Below are 19,157 nucleotides of genomic sequence, written 5' to 3'. Positions count from 1 at the left end.
CACTTCCCTCACCACATTTGAAGACTTTTCATCTGAGATAGACAGTTTGGAAGACCACAGGTCGTGCTCTGCCATTCCTCGTTTTGGAAGCCTAAGGGCAGTGGTCTACACTTAACTCAGAGTATGCAACCTGCCCAAATCCCATCCTTGTTCTATCATCTTTCCTCAACTGTAAAGACAGTGCCACAAATAGGAGTCAGCCTGAAGAAGTTTTCCTGAACACAGACCTTCCTATGGTCACCGGTATGTATGTCTGAAACTAGGGCCCTGTACGCAACTCTTAATGATTTCAACATAGTCCATTCCAATAGCTTCCAGGTATCAACCCTCTCAAAACTGTTGAAATTCTGTCCTAAAGCATACTTCCCTTACCAGGTTTGAAGGCTTTTCGACAGAGGTAGAGAGTTTGGATGACCAAAGTTCATGCTCTGCCATTCTATGTTTTGGAAGCCTCAGGGCCGTGGCCTGCACTTAACCCAGAGTATCCAACCTGTCCAGAGTCCCTCCTTGTTCTATCTTTTTTCCTCAACTGGGAAGACACTGCCACGAATAGGTGTCCACCTGAAGAAGTTTCACTGAACACAGACCTTCTTATGGTCACCGGTATGGACATTGGAAAATAGTGTGGAGTATTCGACTCTTCATGTTTTCAACACCGTCAGATACAACAGCTTCCATTTTTGATCCTCTCAAAACTTTTGCGAGTCTGTCCTAAAGCACACTTCCCTCAACATTTGAAGAGTTTTGACAGACTTACTGGATGACCACAGATCTTGCTCTGACATTCCATGTTTTGGAAGCCTAAGAGCCCTGGCCTACACTTAACTCAGAGTACACAACCTGCCCAGAGTCCATCTTTGTTCTATCTTCTTTCCACAACTGTGAAGATAAGACCATTAATGGGGTCCACCTGAAGAAGTATCCCTGAACAGAGACCTTCCTACGGTCACTGGTATGGATGTCCGAGACTCAGTCCCTGTATGTGATTCTTCATGTGTTCAACTTGGTCAGTTCCAGCAGCTTCCATGTTTCGACCTTCTCAAAACTGCCACGAGTCCCTCCTAAAGTGCACATCCCTCATTACATTTGAAGAGTTTTCGACAGACGTAGACAGTTTGGATGACCACAGTTCATGCTCTGCCATTCCATGTTTTGGAAGCCTAAGGGCCATGGCCTGCTCTTAACCCATAGTATCCAACCTGTCCAGAGTCCGTCCTTGTTCTAACTTATTTCTTCAACTAGGAAGACACTGGCATGAATGGGTGTCTGCCTGAAGAATTTTCACTGAACACAAACCTTCTTATGCTCACCGGTATGAACGTTGGATACTAAGGCAATGTATCCAACTCTTCATGTTTTCATCTACGTCAATTACAACAGCTTCCATATCGACCCTCTCAAAACTGTCATGAGTCTTTCCAAAGCACACTTCCATCACTACATTTGAAAAGTTTTCAACAAACGTAGAGTGAATGACCACAGGTCTTGCTCTGCCTTCCATGTTTTGGAAGCCTAAGCGCCGTGGCCTACGTTTAACACAGAGTATACAACATGCCTTGAGTCCGTCCTTTTTCTATCTTCTTTCCTCAACTTTGAATACACTGCCGTGAATGGGGATCTGCCTGAAGAAGTTTCACTGAACACAGAGCTTCCTATGGTCACCGTTATGGACGTCTGAGACTAGAGCACTGTACGTGACTATTCATGTTTCCAATACACTCAGTTCCAACAGCTTCCATGTTTTGATCCTCTCAAATCTGTCGTGAGTGCGTCCTAAAGCACACGTCCCTTACCACGTTTCAGGCATTTTCGAGAGAGGTAGATAGTTTGAATGAAAACATCTCGTACTCTGCCGTTCCACAATTTGGAGGCCTAATGTCGGTGGCCTGCACTTCCCTCAGAGTATCCAACTTGCACAGAGCCTGCCCTTGTTTGATCTTCTTTCCTCAACTGGGAAGACACTGCCACGAATTGGTGTCTGCCGTCTGAAGTTTCACTGAACACAGACCTTCCTATGGTCACTGGTATGGAAGTCTGAGACTAGGGCCCTGTATGCAAATCTTCATGTTTTCCACAGAGTCCAGTCCAACAGCTTCCATGTATTGACCCTCTCAAAACTGTCATGAATCCGTCCTGAAGCACTCATCCCTTACCAGGTTTGAAGCTTTTTTGACAGAGGTAGTCAGTTTGGATGACCACAGGTCATGCTCTGCCATTCCATGTTTTGGAAGCCTAAGGGCCGTGGCCTACCCTTAACACAGAGTATACAACCTGCCTAGAGTCCGTCCTTGTTCTATCCTCTTTCCTGAACTGCGAGTATACTGCTGCAAAAGGGGGTCTGCCTGAAGAAGTTTCACTGAACACAGACTTTCCTATGTTCACCGGTATGGACACCTGAGACTAGGGCCTTGTATGCGACTCTTCATGTTTTCAACACAGTCAGTTCACACCCATACAGCCACTCCCTAGAGCAGGGCACCACCCTTTCAAGCCAAGCCTCACCAGGACCATAGTCAACATCTCAGGTTCATGGTGGAGGTGGAGGTGTTGCCCAGAACCAGCTCACTCTGGGATGAACTCAGTGTCTGCCCTCAGATCAAATCAACACAACCCATCAGCCTCCCTGCCTTGCCCCTCCCATGTGTCCTCCATGTTATCCCAGTCCCTTCCATGCTTCCACCCTTCTGTGGTTCTCACTGCCTTGAAGATAATGTCCAGAGTCCTTAATCTGGCATTCAAGGCCCTTTTCACACTCTAGCCTTAATTCTCTACCTTGCACTCTGAGCCCCCAGCCCCACTAGAGATGCTAAACCATGCTGCTTAGCTCTTTCTCCACCAACTTCCATCCTCCCCTTTCAAACCTCTGCTCAGACTTGTTGCTTCTAGAAATCACCTTCAACACTTGACCCAGCAGGGATTGCTCCTTCCAATCTGATCCATCCTGTTAGGAGCCCCCTCCCAAATCCTCCACCATCCAGAAGCTGGGACTGAACAGTGCCCGAGACACAGGCTCTTCCCCATTGGCTACGAAATTTTCTAAGTTTTCTTAAGAAAATGTGCTGAACTCCTTGGCAGTTGTGGCTGCTAGGGAAAGCTCTCAAGGAAGACAGAGAAGCTGCCTGAGCTGCCAATGAGGCTTGACTTCTCCGGTGAGTTAGTGCGATCAAGGTTGGTGGGTGGATTTCCTGGTAGACCACCTCTGTGATTCAGCCAGAAATGTGGAGGCCCTGGGCTCCGAGGATGGAGTTTTAGGTGATTGACCTATTTCACCTTCTTTAGCTCCCTAGGAGTATCCACAGTGAGTGGGTCAGAAAGAACCACACAGGGGGCAAAATGCCTTGCCTTGCTTCCTGCTTCCTCACCCATGTGCTCTAACAATGTCTTGCATTGGCTGAGTACCTACTTCTACCCTCAGGTAAGCTCCTCTGTGTGTGTTTGCTATGGGCCAGCGGTGGGCCAGCTTCCCCAGAGAGAGGAGGCTGACTTGTTTTGGCCTCTTTAATAAGATAAAATGTTTGCAGCACCCAGGAGCACTGGCCAGCGTGGAAGATAGGAGCCGATTAATTGCCCTGGCCCCTATAGAATGACAAGCACGTGATCTATTTATAGACCCTCCAATTCAGGCTCCCTCCTGAAGCTGGGACACATCTCTGCCAGAGATGGCCCTCAAGGACCCAGCTGCTCCAGGGCAGGCCTTGGCCATTGCTGGGCCTAATCCAGACCCTCCGCAGCAGCCTGGCCTGGGGGCTACTGCCTTGGCTCACACTCCCAGGAACAGGGAGGTTTTTTTTTTTTTTTTTGCCCCTGCTTCTCACTCTAAGAAGCTCTGACAGTGAGAAGATCCTGGCTCCCTCACCCTCAGGAGGTTCAGAATCACCTACTCTCTGAGGCTCCTCTGCCAGCAGGGGTCCCCAGCCTCCCCTGCAACACTGCCCCCAACCCTGACTCTGCCATTTTCCCTCCAGTACCAGATTAAGGTAGACCCAGAGCTGTGAGCTCAGAAACAGAGAACCCCCTCTTCTACCCTCCTATGAGGTGACACCAAAGAGGCCAATCCAGTGTGGTCTGGGGTCCCAGAGGTAGTCAGTAGCTGCCCACTCCATGCCCGGGAGACTGTCCTGAGAATGCCTGCTTAAAGACAGGCTGGGTTTAGAGGAGCTAGAGGCCAAGGCCCAAAGGAGGGTACAGGGGGCCTGGTCATGCAGTGTTGGTGGTGAGTGAGGAGAACGAGGGAGCAGGGCTCTGAGCAGTGCTCTTGGCCCCTATAGCATAAGACCCTGCTGATACCACAGGCCCTAGTCACCAGAGCAGAGCCCCTCCTTGTCCTCCACTTGCTGATCCAAGAATACTTCTTTTCCTGGACAGACAGGGAGGCTGCATCCTGGGAGCGGAGGCAGGCAGGGAGGGGGGCAGGGAAGCAGGCTGGAGGTAAACAGGGTGGGGAGGTTCTGGAGATTCCCACTCACCATCCATGTTGTTCTGAGACAGGTACTTGAGGGCTTCATCAAGCAGGATGACAGGCAGAGATATCTGGAGCACCACCACCCACTGGCGCCTGCTCAGTGGGGTCACCTGGAAAATAAGCTGCGGCAGGGGGAGTTGTGGTTAAAGGTATGCCCCCACAATCTATCTGCTTCATACACTTGGGCTACAATGGACTCCTCATGAGCAATTTCAAGACGCTCCTTGAGGTCCCACCTCCAGGTCTTTGTCTACCCTGGTTCCTCTACCAGAAGTGCCTGCCCTCCCCACCTCCACCCAATTACCAAATCTTCCTGGTCCTGCCTGATAAGTGGGTGGGATTCTGCGCTGGGGAGAACATAGTCTCCTCCCACCCTAGCCTCAGGACAGTCCCCATAGCAAGAGGTCTTATCCCTGCCTCTTTAGTTCCCCAAATCTGAGGGTCCCAAAGGCACAAGCTGTCTGTACCAAGCATCTTAAGATCTCTCCACTCCCATTCCTCCATGCAAAAGGGCCCAGAGAGGCCCAGTGACCAACCCAGGGCCAGGCTGTTGCAGGAGGGTTTGGACCCTGTCACAGAAGAGGATTGGGGCAGGGTGGAAACTCACGGGCAGGAGTGGCACCAGTAGGATGAGGAAGTGAGGGCAATGGACATGGCCACAGCAGCCAGCAGCCAAGGGTTCAGCCAGGGTGGCATCCGCAGTAGCGACTGGTTCTCTGAGACACTGCCAAGGGCACAGGGTGCTCACTGCAGGCCCAGATGTGAGCATGCCCTGATGTGGGCAGCCATCCACCCATGTGGAGGCGTGGGGGTGACCTGGGCTTCAGCATTACCCTAATTGGGCCTATAGGTTGGAGCACTTCTGGGAGGCCGGTGTAGCCAGAAGGGGTGGGTCACAGTTATTTGCTCAGCCCCCAGTGGCCTGTCCTAGGGCTTGGATGTCCTTTCTCTGTCCCTCAGACCCAATCTTGGCCCCTCTATTTATTCAGGCCCTGATCATGGCCCTCTTTGTTCCCTAGATCTCAATTCTGACCTCACTTACTCTCAAAAGCCACTCTGGGACCCTCTGACTTAGGCCCTAATCCCGACCCCCCTGATCCTCAGGCCTGGGCCCTAACTGACCCTCAGTCCCCCAACTTAGGCCTCACTCCCCCTCTCTCAACCCCAGCTCCAGGTCCCTCTACCTAGCCCACCTGTTGAGGGAGTTGCACATTTCAGTGGTCACCAGCACAGACAAGGCCATGGTTGTGGGAAAGCGTGACTCGAAGACCTCGCAGTCAATGTCAGCAAAGAGCGGGTTGTCCTTGGAGCACTTCAGAAGTTCCTCCGAGGGCACCAAGGTGGGGTGGGGTGGGGTTAGGGAAAACAGTGATCAGGGGAGGTGCCAGTGTGTGGGAAGAGGGAAGCCTGGTTCCATCTTCAACCCCCATCTGAGAACATAATACAACCACTGGGCAAAGTGCTGCCATGCGGTGGGCCCAAGGAGGGGCACAAGGATGGGGCCCAAGGAGGGGCTACATGGTGCTGGAGAGAAAGGCAGGCCATTGTGGGGCAGGGGTATGGAGGGACAGAGGTAGAGCAGCTAGCATTAGGATGGGGAGGACAGAAGAGGGCCCCGGGCTGAGAGGGAGGAGGATATGGGGGCTCTACCCTGAAGGTGCCTGGAATATTGGAGGTGAAGGAGTGGGGGTGGTGACTTACTGGGGCCATGGAATAAGTAAATGTACATGAAAGCCAATCAGCCAAATTGCTTGAATAGAATTCACCTTTGGTGGGTAGAAAAGGCTGCATGTACCCTAATCACTGCTATTAAATAAGATTCCATTTGTATCTCCCTCCATTTCTGCCACTGAAATTGAGCTCTACCAGACTCGCCTTTTGCTTACAATGTGGATTAATGAATTGCTAGGTGCAGGCTTACTTCATGGCTTCTTCATAATCAAGAAGAAGATCTCAGGGCTCTATAGAGGATGTGGCCACTGCCGCTGCAGTCCCAGGGGACAGTGTTCTTCCTGTTCATAGACTTCACTTACAGATTCTGCTGTGATAAGATGCTGAGCTGAGGACATGCATGAGAACTACTCTGTTTTCTTCCACAATACTGGGATGAGTGTGAATGTTTGTAACAGTTAAACAGCTTCCTTCTTCCAATAACATAAATTTGTTCTCTGGACTATCATCTGAACACAGAGATCTTTTCAGCTAAAGGTTTAAAAACTGGATCCACCCTCATAGAGAAATCTATATGATGACAGGCTGTCTGAGCTCCTGTCCAGTAAATAGATCCATTTTCCCACACTCCATAAATATGGGCAAGGTGACTGTCAGCCAGAAGGGGCCACTAGGACTTTCCTCTTCTCTCTCATGCAGGATGAAAATTTCTAAAAGACTATGGCTTGGTTAGATTTCTTATTTTAACAAAGAGATGGAGATTCTTGTCTCATTTAAATCAACAGGGAGAGTTTCTCCAAAATCAAGCTCCAGTATTTGGAACAAGTGCATGTTTTTATTTGGCACTGATCATAGAGCAAAGAAAATGTCCTGAAATTTGATTCCACCCAGAGAACAGGAGGACCAAGGGCCACTTCTTATTGTACCACTCTGGTCAGGCCCCACTTTCCCAGATCTTAATGGCCTACGCAGACATGTGCATACGAATGCAGTTGTACACACCTCCCACTTGAGCCTGTGCAAGCCTGGAGCCTTATGCATGTGCAGGGCGAAAAAAAGACAAACAGGATCATATCGAGATGTTGCTATAGAGAAACGCCCTGCCCATTCAGACCTTCTGGGTTTTTGAGCATTGTGCCCCTGGTCATGAGTCATGGTGTGGCCTCTTGAATTGTTTATTAGAAGGTACTCAGGGCTAGAACTTTGGTCTCATAGGTTCATTGTGAGCCTTTTGGGGTGGGGGCTTGTTTTCTCTGGGTGACGCCACTGTTCTGCCTACTCCTTCTCTTTGCTTCCCTGGCTATTTCCTATTTACCTTATCCTACATGGGTTTCTCTGTGTTTCATTAATATAATTAATACTTACACAACTCTTACTACATGCCAAATGTTGGTCTAAGCACTTTACAAGAAATCACTCCATTCATCCTCCTGATAGCCTTATGAGGCTGAGGCGGGAACCATTATTACCCATTTTATAGATGAGGAAACTAACTGAGACATTAAATAGACTGTCCAAAGTTACACAGCCAGTGTGCAGCAGAGCTAGGCTCCATGCTCTGTGCTCTTAACCACTCTGCTGCCTTTTGACAGCTTCCTTCAGGAACCAAGGGCGGTTCTAGGCAACTCTGCTGAAACTCCAACAACCGAAGCTGAAAGTTCTACCTGAGGTCTAACCATTGACCAGTCCCACAGCCACCTGTATATTTTTGGCTGAAGCTTTTCTTTTGTTTTCTTTTTAAAAATTTTACTTCTTAGGGCGCCTGGGTGGCTCAGCGGGTTGAGGCCTCTGCCTTCGGCTCGGGTCGTGATCCCGGGGTCCTGGGATCGAGTCCTGCATCGGGCTCTCTGCTCAGCGGGAAGCCTGCTTCCTCCTCTCTCTCTGCCTTCCTCTCTGCCTACTTGTGATCTCTGTCTGTCAAATAAATAAATAAAATCTTTAATAAAAAAAAATTTTACTTCTTTATTACATTTATTTATTTATTTATTTGATACAGAGAGAGCGTGCACAAGATGGGGAATACTAGGCCGAAAGGAAAGGGAGAAGCAGGCTCCCCACAGAACAGGGGGAGCCCAATGTGGGACTCGATCCCAGGACCCCAGGATCATGACCTGAGCCAAAGGCAGTCGCTTAACCAGCTGAGCCACCCAGGTCCCTGGCTGTAGCTTTTAACCTTAAAATGTGACTGCCACTTCCATGCTCTTCCCAGGTCTTTGCAGGGCCTTGGTCTGCTTGGTGACTGGCATCCAGTCGATGCTTACTAGCCATTTCTTGGCCAGACAGATAAATGAGAAATGGAATAACCTGAAGACAGTTGGTAAGGTGGCACCAATGGGACTGGGGACTAATGAGTAGTGGGTGTGGGGTATGACCTCCAGCTGTCTGGCATGGTGACCAGGTCAGCAGTAGAACAGAGATGGGGGTTAAGGAAAGGGATTATTTGGGGAAAGGTGATAGATTTGATTTTGTTAAGTGCAATGGGCCTATAGGACATCCCAGAGGAGATACCCAGCTGTATATATGGGACTAGGCTCAGAAGAAGGATCAGGGTGTGGGTGGGCTGTCCTGGGACATTTGAGATCTATTGATAAAGGAGGGTAATAGAGAGAGTGTCGGAAGAAGGCAGAGACAGGATGGTCAGCACACCATTGTTCCATACCTTGCTGCTCCCGTAGGAGCTAAATGAGCAGAGGGTGCCTGAGGCTGGCCTGAGTTGTCTTTCTGCCAAGGGCTGGGGGGGCATCACCCTTTGGGATGAGCGTGTGGGCCTGTGCTCTGCACTGCTGCCAGGACGGAGAGCCCACATGCTTGAGGGCTAGTGGGTACCAGGAAAGTGTCCCTGAGCTAACTGTACCTAGATGTGAATACTGCAATAATGCCTGAAATCACAGAGCCTCCCAGGGATGACAGCCAGTGACATGGCAAAGGGTCATGTACCCCCCTTGTGCTCTTCTATCTACAAGAAGGTAACAAAGACAGGTACACTCAGAGGAAGAAGATCCTAAATCCCTGCAGCTCTCAACTTTAAATGAAAAATTCACAACTGGCTTTGCTAGATTTGGTGCAAACATTCTTTGAGGTAAAGGAGATGCCCAGGCAGTGGTGCCCAGGTGGCACAGTCAGTTAAGTGCCCAACTTGGTTTTGGCTCAGGTTGTGATCTCAGCATTGTGAGATCGACCCCCGCATTGGGCTCTGTACTCAGCATGGAGTCTGCTTGGATTCTTTTTCCCTTCCCTTCTTCCTCTCTACCCCATGTTTATTCTCTCTCTCTCAAATAAATAAATAAATCTTTAAAAATAAAAAAAGAAATGCCCAGACAGAGGGACAGACTGACAGACAGATGCTGAGGGGTCTCCTTGCTTGCTTCTAGAGCTATGCTGAGCTAAGCTAGCTCTGTTGTGGGCACAAGCTAACCAGGTGACTTGAAGAGGTCAGCGGATCCCTTTCTCGAGAAGTGTGTTGTTACAGAGGTGGAGGAGGAGCCTGGCAGATTCCTTCCTTCCACTCTCAGTCCTCTTTCTTCGACCCTCTGCCTGAAGTTTTACATTTCAGGGGTTCATATTTCTGAGCCCTCAATTATTTACAGCCCTCAATTTATCAGGGGTTCCCTGATAAAGGTAAGATACTTCTGCACAGTTATGCCCCTTGCTAGCCCCCTAACCAAATGAATGGGAGAAGGAGTAACCACTTCTCTGGCTCAGGAGCTCGGTTGTTATCTCTAGTAGTTTCCAGTGGCTTCTGAGATCAGCTCCTTAGATGGTGGATGTGTATGTATGTGTATGGGGGTAGGGAGGCACAGCCAAGGCCAACCATGGGGTTACAGATCCCTTTCCTCTGGAACTCCAACAACTACTTAGGCTGTGAGTTCTACCTCAAAAATAATCCCAACATGGTCCCTGGCCGTCCTTGCTTACCAGTTGATAGAAGGTGACGTTAGGTCCCTCGGCATCATAAAGGAACCACCAGGTGGCGGCAGCCACCATGGCCAGGCCCACGTATACTGCAAGGAGGACAGGAGGAAACTGGCTATAGTGGCTAGCTGTGGTTTTCTGGCAACCATTTCCCTTTCCTAATAATCACCTGAACTTCTGTCAGGGAACCACCTTCTCCCTCTCTGAACCCCGTGGTTTGCAAGCACCTGACCCTAGTAACAATGGTGCGCCCTGATTGGCAATCAGCATCTGCCACACCCCAGGCCATGGTGATTAGCTAGGAGATAAGCACGTGACCCAATGTGGGCCAAGAATGGGCCTGAGACTTTTATCATATTACTGAGGGATAGCTCTCTCTTCTGTTGAATTTGGGTTATAATGGAGTAAACATGAGGGCTACACCTGCAGCAGCCATCCTTCCACTCCAAGGGGCACCTGACTAAGCATGGAGTTGAGGCAGAGCCAAAATGTGCCAACAATACTGAGGCCTGGATCCAGCCATACCTGAGGCATGCACTAGTCTTTCCCATTGGATGAGTCCACAATTTCTTTTGGCATAAGACAGGCTCAGTCATACTATCTGTACTTTGCAAGCCTAAATGATAGAAACTCTCAAGAAACTCCACTGAGGGCCCCACTCACCTCCAATAGCCAGATATCAAAAAAAGAGCCAGCCACTGATGAGGGCCTCATGAGGGTTTCTTGGCAGCTTCTCCATGATGCCCAGGTCTAGTGGGTTGAAGCCCAGGGCTGTGGCAGGTAGAACATCTGTCACCAGGTTCACCCAGAGCAGCTGCACAGGGATCAGGGCTTCCGGGAGGCCCAAAATTGCCGTGAGGAAGATGCTGGAACCAGAGTCATAGGCTCTAGTCCCCAGCAACTGGAAGGTCCTGCTCCTACTCATACCCCAGGCTGGGAAGCTCACCTACTGTCTCCACAGGAACCCCAACTCACTTTGCTAGTTCTGATGTGTGTGCATGGTCCTGCCACACACTCAGTCACTCCTGCTCCCAATCTCAGGTCTGGAGCCTGGACAAATCTGCTCTTTAGGTCTCTCCTCTTTAGGCCATAACTCCTTTAGGGCATGTATGCATGTGGACAATACATGCCTAAGTACATACACAGGGTTTTTTTTTCAGACAGGAGCAAAACTTAGCACAGGCTACACAATCACACAAACACAAGTACCTAGATGCTTATCTGGATATGTAGAGATGGCAGAATTCACATGTGTACAGGCAAACATGTGCTCACCATTCCCCATAGACATCTCTCACATATGAACCCAAGAATGTACAAGTTATATACTGGCACAAATCCTCTGTGCTTATACGTATGCCCAAAGATTCACAAAAGCACACATGCACATGCGTACACACACTTTTACTTGGGTACACACACATCATGCTCACACTCAGCTGTGTGCACACATTCATGTACACATGTAAACACATTACCTCCCTGAAAAGCAGCAAGTTCTCACATCTTGCCAACTCTGAATGTAGGAATTATGGCTATAGGGATGATAGGGGACTTTTTAGGCACCTCCTTGGGGGCTGGAGTACATACACCAAGGCCTCTGGAGGAATGATGAGGAGCTCCTGCCCCTGCCCTCTTTGATGTGAGATCCTAGAAGGCCCCAGCCAGAGCAGGATATGTGTCCCTCAATCCCTATAGCCCCATCCCAGGATCAGGCATTTCCCTTGGTGACCTAGAGCTGGTCCAGAGGGCTGGGAAGAGGAAATACAGGGCCTCACCAGACAACCTCGCCTACATTGGAGGAGATGAGGTAGCGAATGAATTGCTTCATGTTGTTGTAGATGTCCCGGCCCTCCTCCACTGCAGCCACGATGGAGGCAAAGTTGTCATCTGATAGCACCATCTCGGCTGCTGACTTGGCCACAGCTGTGCCAGAGCCCATGGCAATACCAATCTCTGCTTTCTTCAGAGCTGGGGCATCATTCACCCCGTCTCCAGTCTAGGGGCCAAGTTAGGTAGGATCATGCCTAAGGAACTTCACTCTCCTTCCTTGACCTCCCTCAACTAAGCCTATCCCCAAACCCAGGAGATGTCCCCAAGGAAGCAGACAGCTGAATAGAAAAATGGTGAGGTTGAAAATGAACTTAGAGATTGGGCTGGGGATGAGGCTTAAGGGAAGGCAAGGGTTGCAGACCAGCACAATTTTGAAGAGGAGATCAGTTTGAATGTTCTCATCTTCCTGGTGAGGTGGATTTGGGAAATAAGGTAGATCTCTGATGATGGTGGAGATGAAATTCAGGTTGGATGTGGTACAGAAGATGAAATTGAGGTCAAGGACAAAATTAAGGTTAAGTCAAGGATGAGGTCTAGGCTGTGGCTCATGTAAAGGACCAGGTAGGCGTGATAGCTAAGGTAAATTTTGGAGCCAAGGTCAAGGTCAAGGTCAACAATGGACTCAGGTTCAAAACTAAAAATTAGACTAAGGTAAAGGTCAAGTCAAAATTGGATGCCAAATCAAGGTTATGGTCCACACCAGGAGTGATGTCACAGTCAAGGTTGGAGATGCAATCAAGGTCAAGATTAGAGGCCATTTAAAGTTGAGGTCTACATAAAATATTGGGTTAGGGGTCAAGATCAATGTCAAGGATCAGGTCAGGGTGCAGTTCAAGACTGCAGCCCATGACAGGGTTGAGCTCAAAGTAAAAATCAGATTAAGATGGTCAAGTTCAAGGTCAGGAACCAAGTCAACATGAAGGTCAAAAATAAAGTCAAGAACCAGGTTACAACTGTAGTCAAGATTGATGACCAACTCAGTGTCAAGGTCAAGACTGGGTCACAGGTTAACATTAAAGTCAAGATGAAGGAGTGGGGGTGAACATCAACAGAGGCCAGGTCAGGAGTGAGACTGGGGTCAAGAATCAGGACAGTGTTGCGAATAGGTCTGTAATCAAGAATGAGACAAAAACTGAGCCCAAACGAAAGGTCCATCCAAAGGTGAATGGATAAATTGTGGTTATATTTACATGGTGGAATGCTACTAATGATAAAAAAAAAAAAAGCAGTCATCTACTGATACCCAAAAAACATGGATAAATTTCAGAAGAAAAAAGCCAGACACAAGAGTGCATACTATATGATCCCATTCATATGAAAATCAAGGACAGGCAATTTATGATGAAAAAATGGCCTGTTGTGAGAGGGGAGCCCGATGGGGAAGGTACATGAGGGAACTTCTTGTGTCCGTAGTAATGTTCCTCATCTTGATAAGGGTTTGGATGACATGCAAAGGGGTGTCTGCACTTATCAAAACACATCAAATGAATGATATGTTCAAGATTGTGCATTTTATTGCATGTAAGTTTTGCCTCAAAAAGGAAAAAAAATAGAACCACAAAAAAATGCTCCTCTCTAGAGCATGCATTCTAAATTGTGTGAGGGTGAAGTGTACTGACGTCTGCAACTTACTTTGAAATTTATTTAAGAAAAGATGGATTAAGGTTGGATAGATGGATAGGTATTTGCAAAGCAAATAGAACGTTACTTGTAGAATCTAGATCATAGATATTACAGGTGTTCACTATAAAACTATTTTCATTTCTCTCTGTGTTTGAAATTTTTTTGTAATAAAATGTTTGAAAAAATAAGAATGAATCAGAGGCAGAGGTTGTATTGGTTGCTCTTGCTAAGCTCCATGGCCAGTGTTCCCTCCACACCTCCCCACCTCCACTAGGCTCCCATCTTGTGGCCTCACCATGGCAGTGATCTCATTAAAGGACTGTAGGTTCTCTATGATCCGGGATTTGTGCACGGGTTCTACACGGGCAAAACAGCATGCTGTGCGACAGGCATGGCACTGCTGCTCAGGGCTGAGGTCATTGAACTCACGACCTGTGTAGACCTTCCCTACCACATCCTCTGTGTCCCCGAAGATGCCAAGCCGGCGGCAGATGGCCACAGCTGTGCCTTTGTTGTCCCCTGTGATCATGACCACACGGATACCAGCTTGGTGGCAGCGTGCAATGCAAGCAGCCACCTCAGGCCTTGGCGGGTTCAGAATGCCCACACAGCCCACAAAAGTCAGGTCCATCTGTAGGGAGGGAGCATATGCAAGTGGAGTCTGGGCCCATGCTCAACCTTCTACCTACCCAGCCTTTGCAGGGAGACACACAGCTCCCAGCCCAGGGGCTCTGCCTTGCCACCCACCTTGTACTGCACAAACTTGCTGCAGTCATCCAGCTGCATATCCTCCTTCCATGGGGGTACATCCCGAATGGCCAGCGCCAGGCAGTGCAATGTGTCTGAGCCTGAGCCCCAGTCCCGAATCTTGGCCAGGATTTGCTCCCTGGAGGTGGCATTCAGAGGTACCATGTGGCTTCCCACTCGGACTGAGCTGCAGCACTCAATCACACTCTCAGGAGCCCCCTGTATCATGGGGGAGGGGAGAGGCAACTCTGTCAGTCAGGACCCCTTCCTTCCCCTCTTGCCCAACTGAGGAAGTTGAGGCCTAGGAATGGGAAAAGGCCATCCAAGAGGACACAAAGTGAGATAAGGACCAGATTCCATTTCAGAATGAGAACCAAGGGGACCTCACTGTGAGGAAACCCAAAAGGAATGGGGGTTGTGGCTGACCATTGGATGGCACCCTCCCCCTACCAACTCAAGGCTGAGAAGGTCTGCTGCAGCATTTGGAGAGGTGGGGATAGAACTGGCAGCCCTCCTACAGGCACTGCCACACTGCCAATCCAGTACTGCTGGGATCCCAATTCTGTAAGGGTCTCAGCAATGGGAGGCAGGCTGAGCCCTGCCTGGGGACCAGAAATAGAGCCATGCTGAAGGTGTGGCTCTGGGAAGGTATTCTTGGGGTGACAGGTTCCTCAACAGCCTTGGAGTCTCACCTTGGGGTCTTGCTCCTATTCTCACCTTGGGAATAGCTTCTGAACCCTCCATAAATGCCTCCTCCCTCTCCTCCAAAGGGCACCCCAAATGCTAAGTTTTCAAAGTGGCCTGAGATCCCAATACAGAAGACTTTTCATTTCAAAAGGGGTTAGAACCTCCATTTCATTGTGAAGTTAGGGCTGTCATTCCTACTTCAGGTTGAAAAGCAGTGAGAGGCCCTGCGATGGGCAGAAGTCTAGATGAGAAACTTCCCTCCCTAGGATTCAGTTTCCAGAACATGTAGCACCAAAGATGGACACCAACTACCTCAATACCCCATTCAGAGGTAAAAGCCTTCTGAGACCTTCCAGCTTAACCTTGCCATTCAGATGGGGAGACTGAGGCCCATGGAGGAGCATAGGAGACCCCAAAGTCATGTGACAAGGCAATGCTTCTCAGTCTAGAGCTGGGACCATGGTGAGCTGCAGGCCTTGGTGCCTGGCTCTGGCTTTATCTCCACCAAGACTGGATCCTGTCCCCAGTTCCCCATGGCGGGCTGACCACCCTTGTTCCAGATTCACTGCTTTGACAATGGGCCTCACACCTCCCTCTGTCCCCCATAATTGTAGTCACTATCTCGTCAGAGGATTGAAGATCAGATCTCCCAGGGACTCCTCATGCACAGAAGTTCCAGGCCAGTTAGGCAGGTCCTACCTTCACAAACATCTTGTTGCCCTGGGCCGCCAGGCCAGGGCTAGTAGGTATGCAGTATACGGACATGGACTTTCTGTCTCAGGAGAACTCCAAAGTAAACTCCTTCCGTATCAGCTGCTTGATGACCTATAGGGGTCAGAAGGGTCAGGATGTGAGGGGCAGAGCCAGGAGCCCTAACTGCTTTCTTTCCAGCTGCCTGGAAAAGAGCCTCTTGTTCCCTGTGGGATGGTGTCTATCCCTTCTCTCATCCTGACATTTGAGCCCCCATCTCCCTCTTCAGCCTAAGAAATGCCACAAGGTTGTCACTTCCTGACCATGCTGTGCACTTCCCAACTCTGGGTCCTTGTCCACACTCAGTCTTTTCCTTTCTTTTCTCTCTAGCCAAGTCTTATTAGGGTCTGAGGTCCGTCCTCCTCCCAGAGACCTCTCAAGACCTTGTCCTTTTCTCTTCCTTCTCTAGATGCCCAGAAGCCCAGCTACAAGGCCTGCGGCTGGGGCCCTCACTCTGCTCACCCCATTGCAGGCGCTGGCTCGCTCCACCAGCAATAGGGCCTATAGGTTGGTGTCAAACACATTCATTTTCTCCACCAGGCAAGTCAGAGGCATCTCTGTGGCCTCTCCCACCTTCTCATACATTTCCTTAGCCTGGTGGGGCCCAGAATACAGGGTGTGAATAAGAGGGTCTCCTCCAGGGGACCCCCAAGCCTTACCTCCCACTCACTCCCTGACCCCTAAAGCTCCCTTTACCACAGTTACCTCTAACCTCCTTTGCACCAAGCCAGTGGGGCCCTTCCCAGTCCAGCTGACATGGGGTCTGGGTAGTGTCTGACACTGAGACTTTCCTTCCCTTCTGACCATGCTGCCCCCCTGCCCACCCAGGCATCAGTAAACATGGATCCTTCCTGCCATCCATCTCTCTCTCCGCAGGATCCTTCTCAGCCTCCTTCCCCAGATTCCCCACATTCCTCTTTCTAGACTCTGCTGTCCAGGCCCTGCTCCTTCTCCCCCACCTTTTCTCCCTGAGGCCTCATATACCCCCTGCTTCCCCACTTTTCATGTGCTTGACTTCCAGTGCCCAGCCTGGCAGTGACATTTCCCTTGAACTCCAAGCCCACATATCTAACTGCTGCCTGTTGGACTTGGTTCCTTAGTGACACTCAAGTCACCTCCCCTTCTCCCTATATTTGCCACTCCAGTGACTGTCCCAGCCTGGACAGCAACCAGGAGGTACCCTCTCTCTCTTTCACCTAGCTAGTCACCAAGTCCCATCCTAAATCTCTAACCCAAGCCTTCTTCCCTTTCCCTGAAGCCCTAGCTAACAACTCTCTGACCTGGAGGACCACACAGGGGCTCCTGAATCCAGTCTTGCTCCATCTGTTCCATCCTCCACACAGAAGCTCAGGTGATCTTTTGTTAATGCAGTTCTGACCATATCACTTCCCTGCTCAAAACCACTTGGTGGCTGTCTACTGCTTTCAGCTTATTATGGAACGTGATTTGGTCTGGTCAAGTCCTTTCCTCAGGCAGGAGTATCTTCATGCATGTTCCATTCCATTGCTCCAGCAGCAGGTAAGGGCATTCACTGCCTGCATCACATCAGGTTATGACTTGTGGGACTTTCCTGGGCTGTGTCTTCTACTTTAAACACCCTCTCTAGTCCTATTTCCCAAATCTCTTCCTCTAGACACCCTGGCACTACAGTCCCTTACATTAGTCTTCCACAGCCCAAGAGCCCTAGGGAACAGCTTCAAAGCCAGTGTGCAAAAGGAGGGGCAGTGGGGGTGTTCAGGGGTGGCAGTGTTCCTGGGGTGTGGCACTCCAAAGGGGCAGGGCCTGCCAATCCTGGGAGTTTTGAGACTCTGGGAGAACGGTCTGTCCTGGGCACCTGGACACTAGTGAGGTCACAGAAGAGAGCTGGGTCCCACCTCATTGTAATCCAGCGCTGAGTCATTGCACAGGGCACATATTATCCCCAGCTCCACCAGCCCATCAAATTGCCCACAGCACACGAGCCACTCCTCCTGTCTCCTGTGGGGCTGGGTCTTGGTACAAGGGCATTTGTCCCCATCCCTGGGAGGTGCATGGCCACTTGGTCCCACCCCAGGAAGTCTTGCCCACTCACAGCTCTCTGAGCTCTCTGGTGTAGCCCAGGTCACTGGGGAACCCTGCCCACCTGCAACCCCTTGCCCAGCACTCACACTTCACCTTCCAGGGCATAAGTGGTGCCTGAGATGGTGAACTCATGCAAATGGCAGGAGCCTGCTTCGGCCTCAGCTACCACAAACATCTGGGGAGCACAGAGGCATGCTTAGGCAAGCCCTCACCTCTCTCCTCTTTGGGTGGCCACTCTGAATAAAGCCTGACCCAAGGTGGGATCCTCTGGGCCCCTAAAGAAGCTGTTGGCCTTCCCTCCTGCCAAGGTCTGGAAGAGTCGGGTTCAGGCCAAGGCAGGACCTCTGCTCTGGACCCCTGAGGGGTATATGGCAGATTCTTCAGTGTCCTGGATGGAGCCCTCACATGGGGTAGGAAGCCTGGATCCTTGCCCATTTTGTTATGTGACTCCTGGCTGAGCATCTGAGCTTTAGTTTCTCCACTGGTAACAGAGAAGAGAGTGGGATCTGAGTACAGCTGTCCCTCTTTTCCCCTTGAAAGGATGAGTTCCTGGCCTCTAAGGGTGGAAACCCACATACTGCTCTGAGACAGAGACTCTTGCCCAAAGGTGTTCTCAGACAGCGAGCTCTTGCCTACAGGACCTGCTGGGTCACCCAGCCCCTACCTGTGCACCTCAGTGTCAGGGCTTTACCCCTCCCAGGGTGGCCCATTTTCTTGCTTGGAAGCCAGCTTTACCAAGGAGATAATTCTTGTTTCCTAGAAATTGCCTTGGTGTACATTTCCAAGTCAATGGCCAGCTCAGCACACAGTAGGTGCTCAACAAATGCCCCTTCTTTCGTGCTCCCCTCCCTACTCCTGAGGGGACTGGAGAGAAGCCCTCCAGCCAGCATACCTCCTGAGAAGTCAAGTTTCTTCGGCCCCCTCCCAGCAAGTAATGCCTCTACAACTTCCCTGTAGTATGTTTTTCAAACCTTTATTTCACTGAAGGAACACTCTGTTCCAATGAAGTCCTCCTAGAGATTTTACAGGTCAGGGGATGCAGAATATAAAACTTGCTTGTGCCCCTTCCCCTGTGGCAGGGCTTCCTTCCCCTTCCCCAAGGTTTTGGGCTTCAAGGTTTTGGATACAGAGTCTGAGTTTCCCAGTGGGCAGATCATGGGAGCAGAGGTGGAAGAAGAATGACTGGGCATCTAAGAGGGGTGGGAAACCCACAGCATTCACCACTACCCACCACTCCTCTGCCCCATAGGCCTACTGGAGTTTCAGCCAGAATGCCTGGAACATACAGGCAACAAGCCCAGGATCTGGGATTGAAGGCCAGGAAATGAATAATTCCTTTCCCAGCCCTGCCCAGGTCACTGGTGCTGGCATATCTGGTGACTGGTGACGGGCATCGACTGTGGAGTGATGG

At 50.1% G+C, this 19,157-nt stretch overlaps 1 protein-coding gene across 1 annotated transcript in view; it reads right to left on the bottom strand.

The window, feature by feature from the left end:
• Positions 1-3,878: 3,878 nt before the first annotated feature.
• The window catches only part of LOC116858151 (sarcoplasmic/endoplasmic reticulum calcium ATPase 3-like), a 31,092-nt gene continuing 15,813 nt past the window's right edge, over positions 3,879-19,157 (bottom strand). Inside the window, 15 exon segments of the mRNA XM_032842774.1 lie at positions 3,879-4,143; positions 4,467-4,584; positions 5,070-5,104; positions 5,107-5,186; positions 5,656-5,786; positions 9,661-9,663; positions 10,049-10,134; positions 10,709-10,911; positions 11,824-12,044; positions 13,797-14,132; positions 14,249-14,467; positions 15,635-15,760; positions 16,148-16,279; positions 17,560-17,662; positions 17,833-17,921. Of these exon segments, the coding sequence (XP_032698665.1) occupies positions 3,998-4,143; positions 4,467-4,584; positions 5,070-5,104; positions 5,107-5,186; positions 5,656-5,786; positions 9,661-9,663; positions 10,049-10,134; positions 10,709-10,911; positions 11,824-12,044; positions 13,797-14,132; positions 14,249-14,467; positions 15,635-15,760; positions 16,148-16,279; positions 17,560-17,662; positions 17,833-17,921 (2,028 nt within the window). The 3' untranslated portion in view covers positions 3,879-3,997.

This window comes from Lontra canadensis, unplaced genomic scaffold (genome assembly GCF_010015895.1).
Source record: "Lontra canadensis isolate GAN:19392208 unplaced genomic scaffold, GSC_riverotter_1.0 scaffold133, whole genome shotgun sequence".
In the NCBI taxonomy this organism is placed as follows: domain Eukaryota; kingdom Metazoa; phylum Chordata; class Mammalia; order Carnivora; family Mustelidae; genus Lontra; species Lontra canadensis.
The sequence above is the reverse complement of the archived record's forward strand: the minus strand, read 5'-3'. Positions and strand labels throughout refer to the sequence as shown.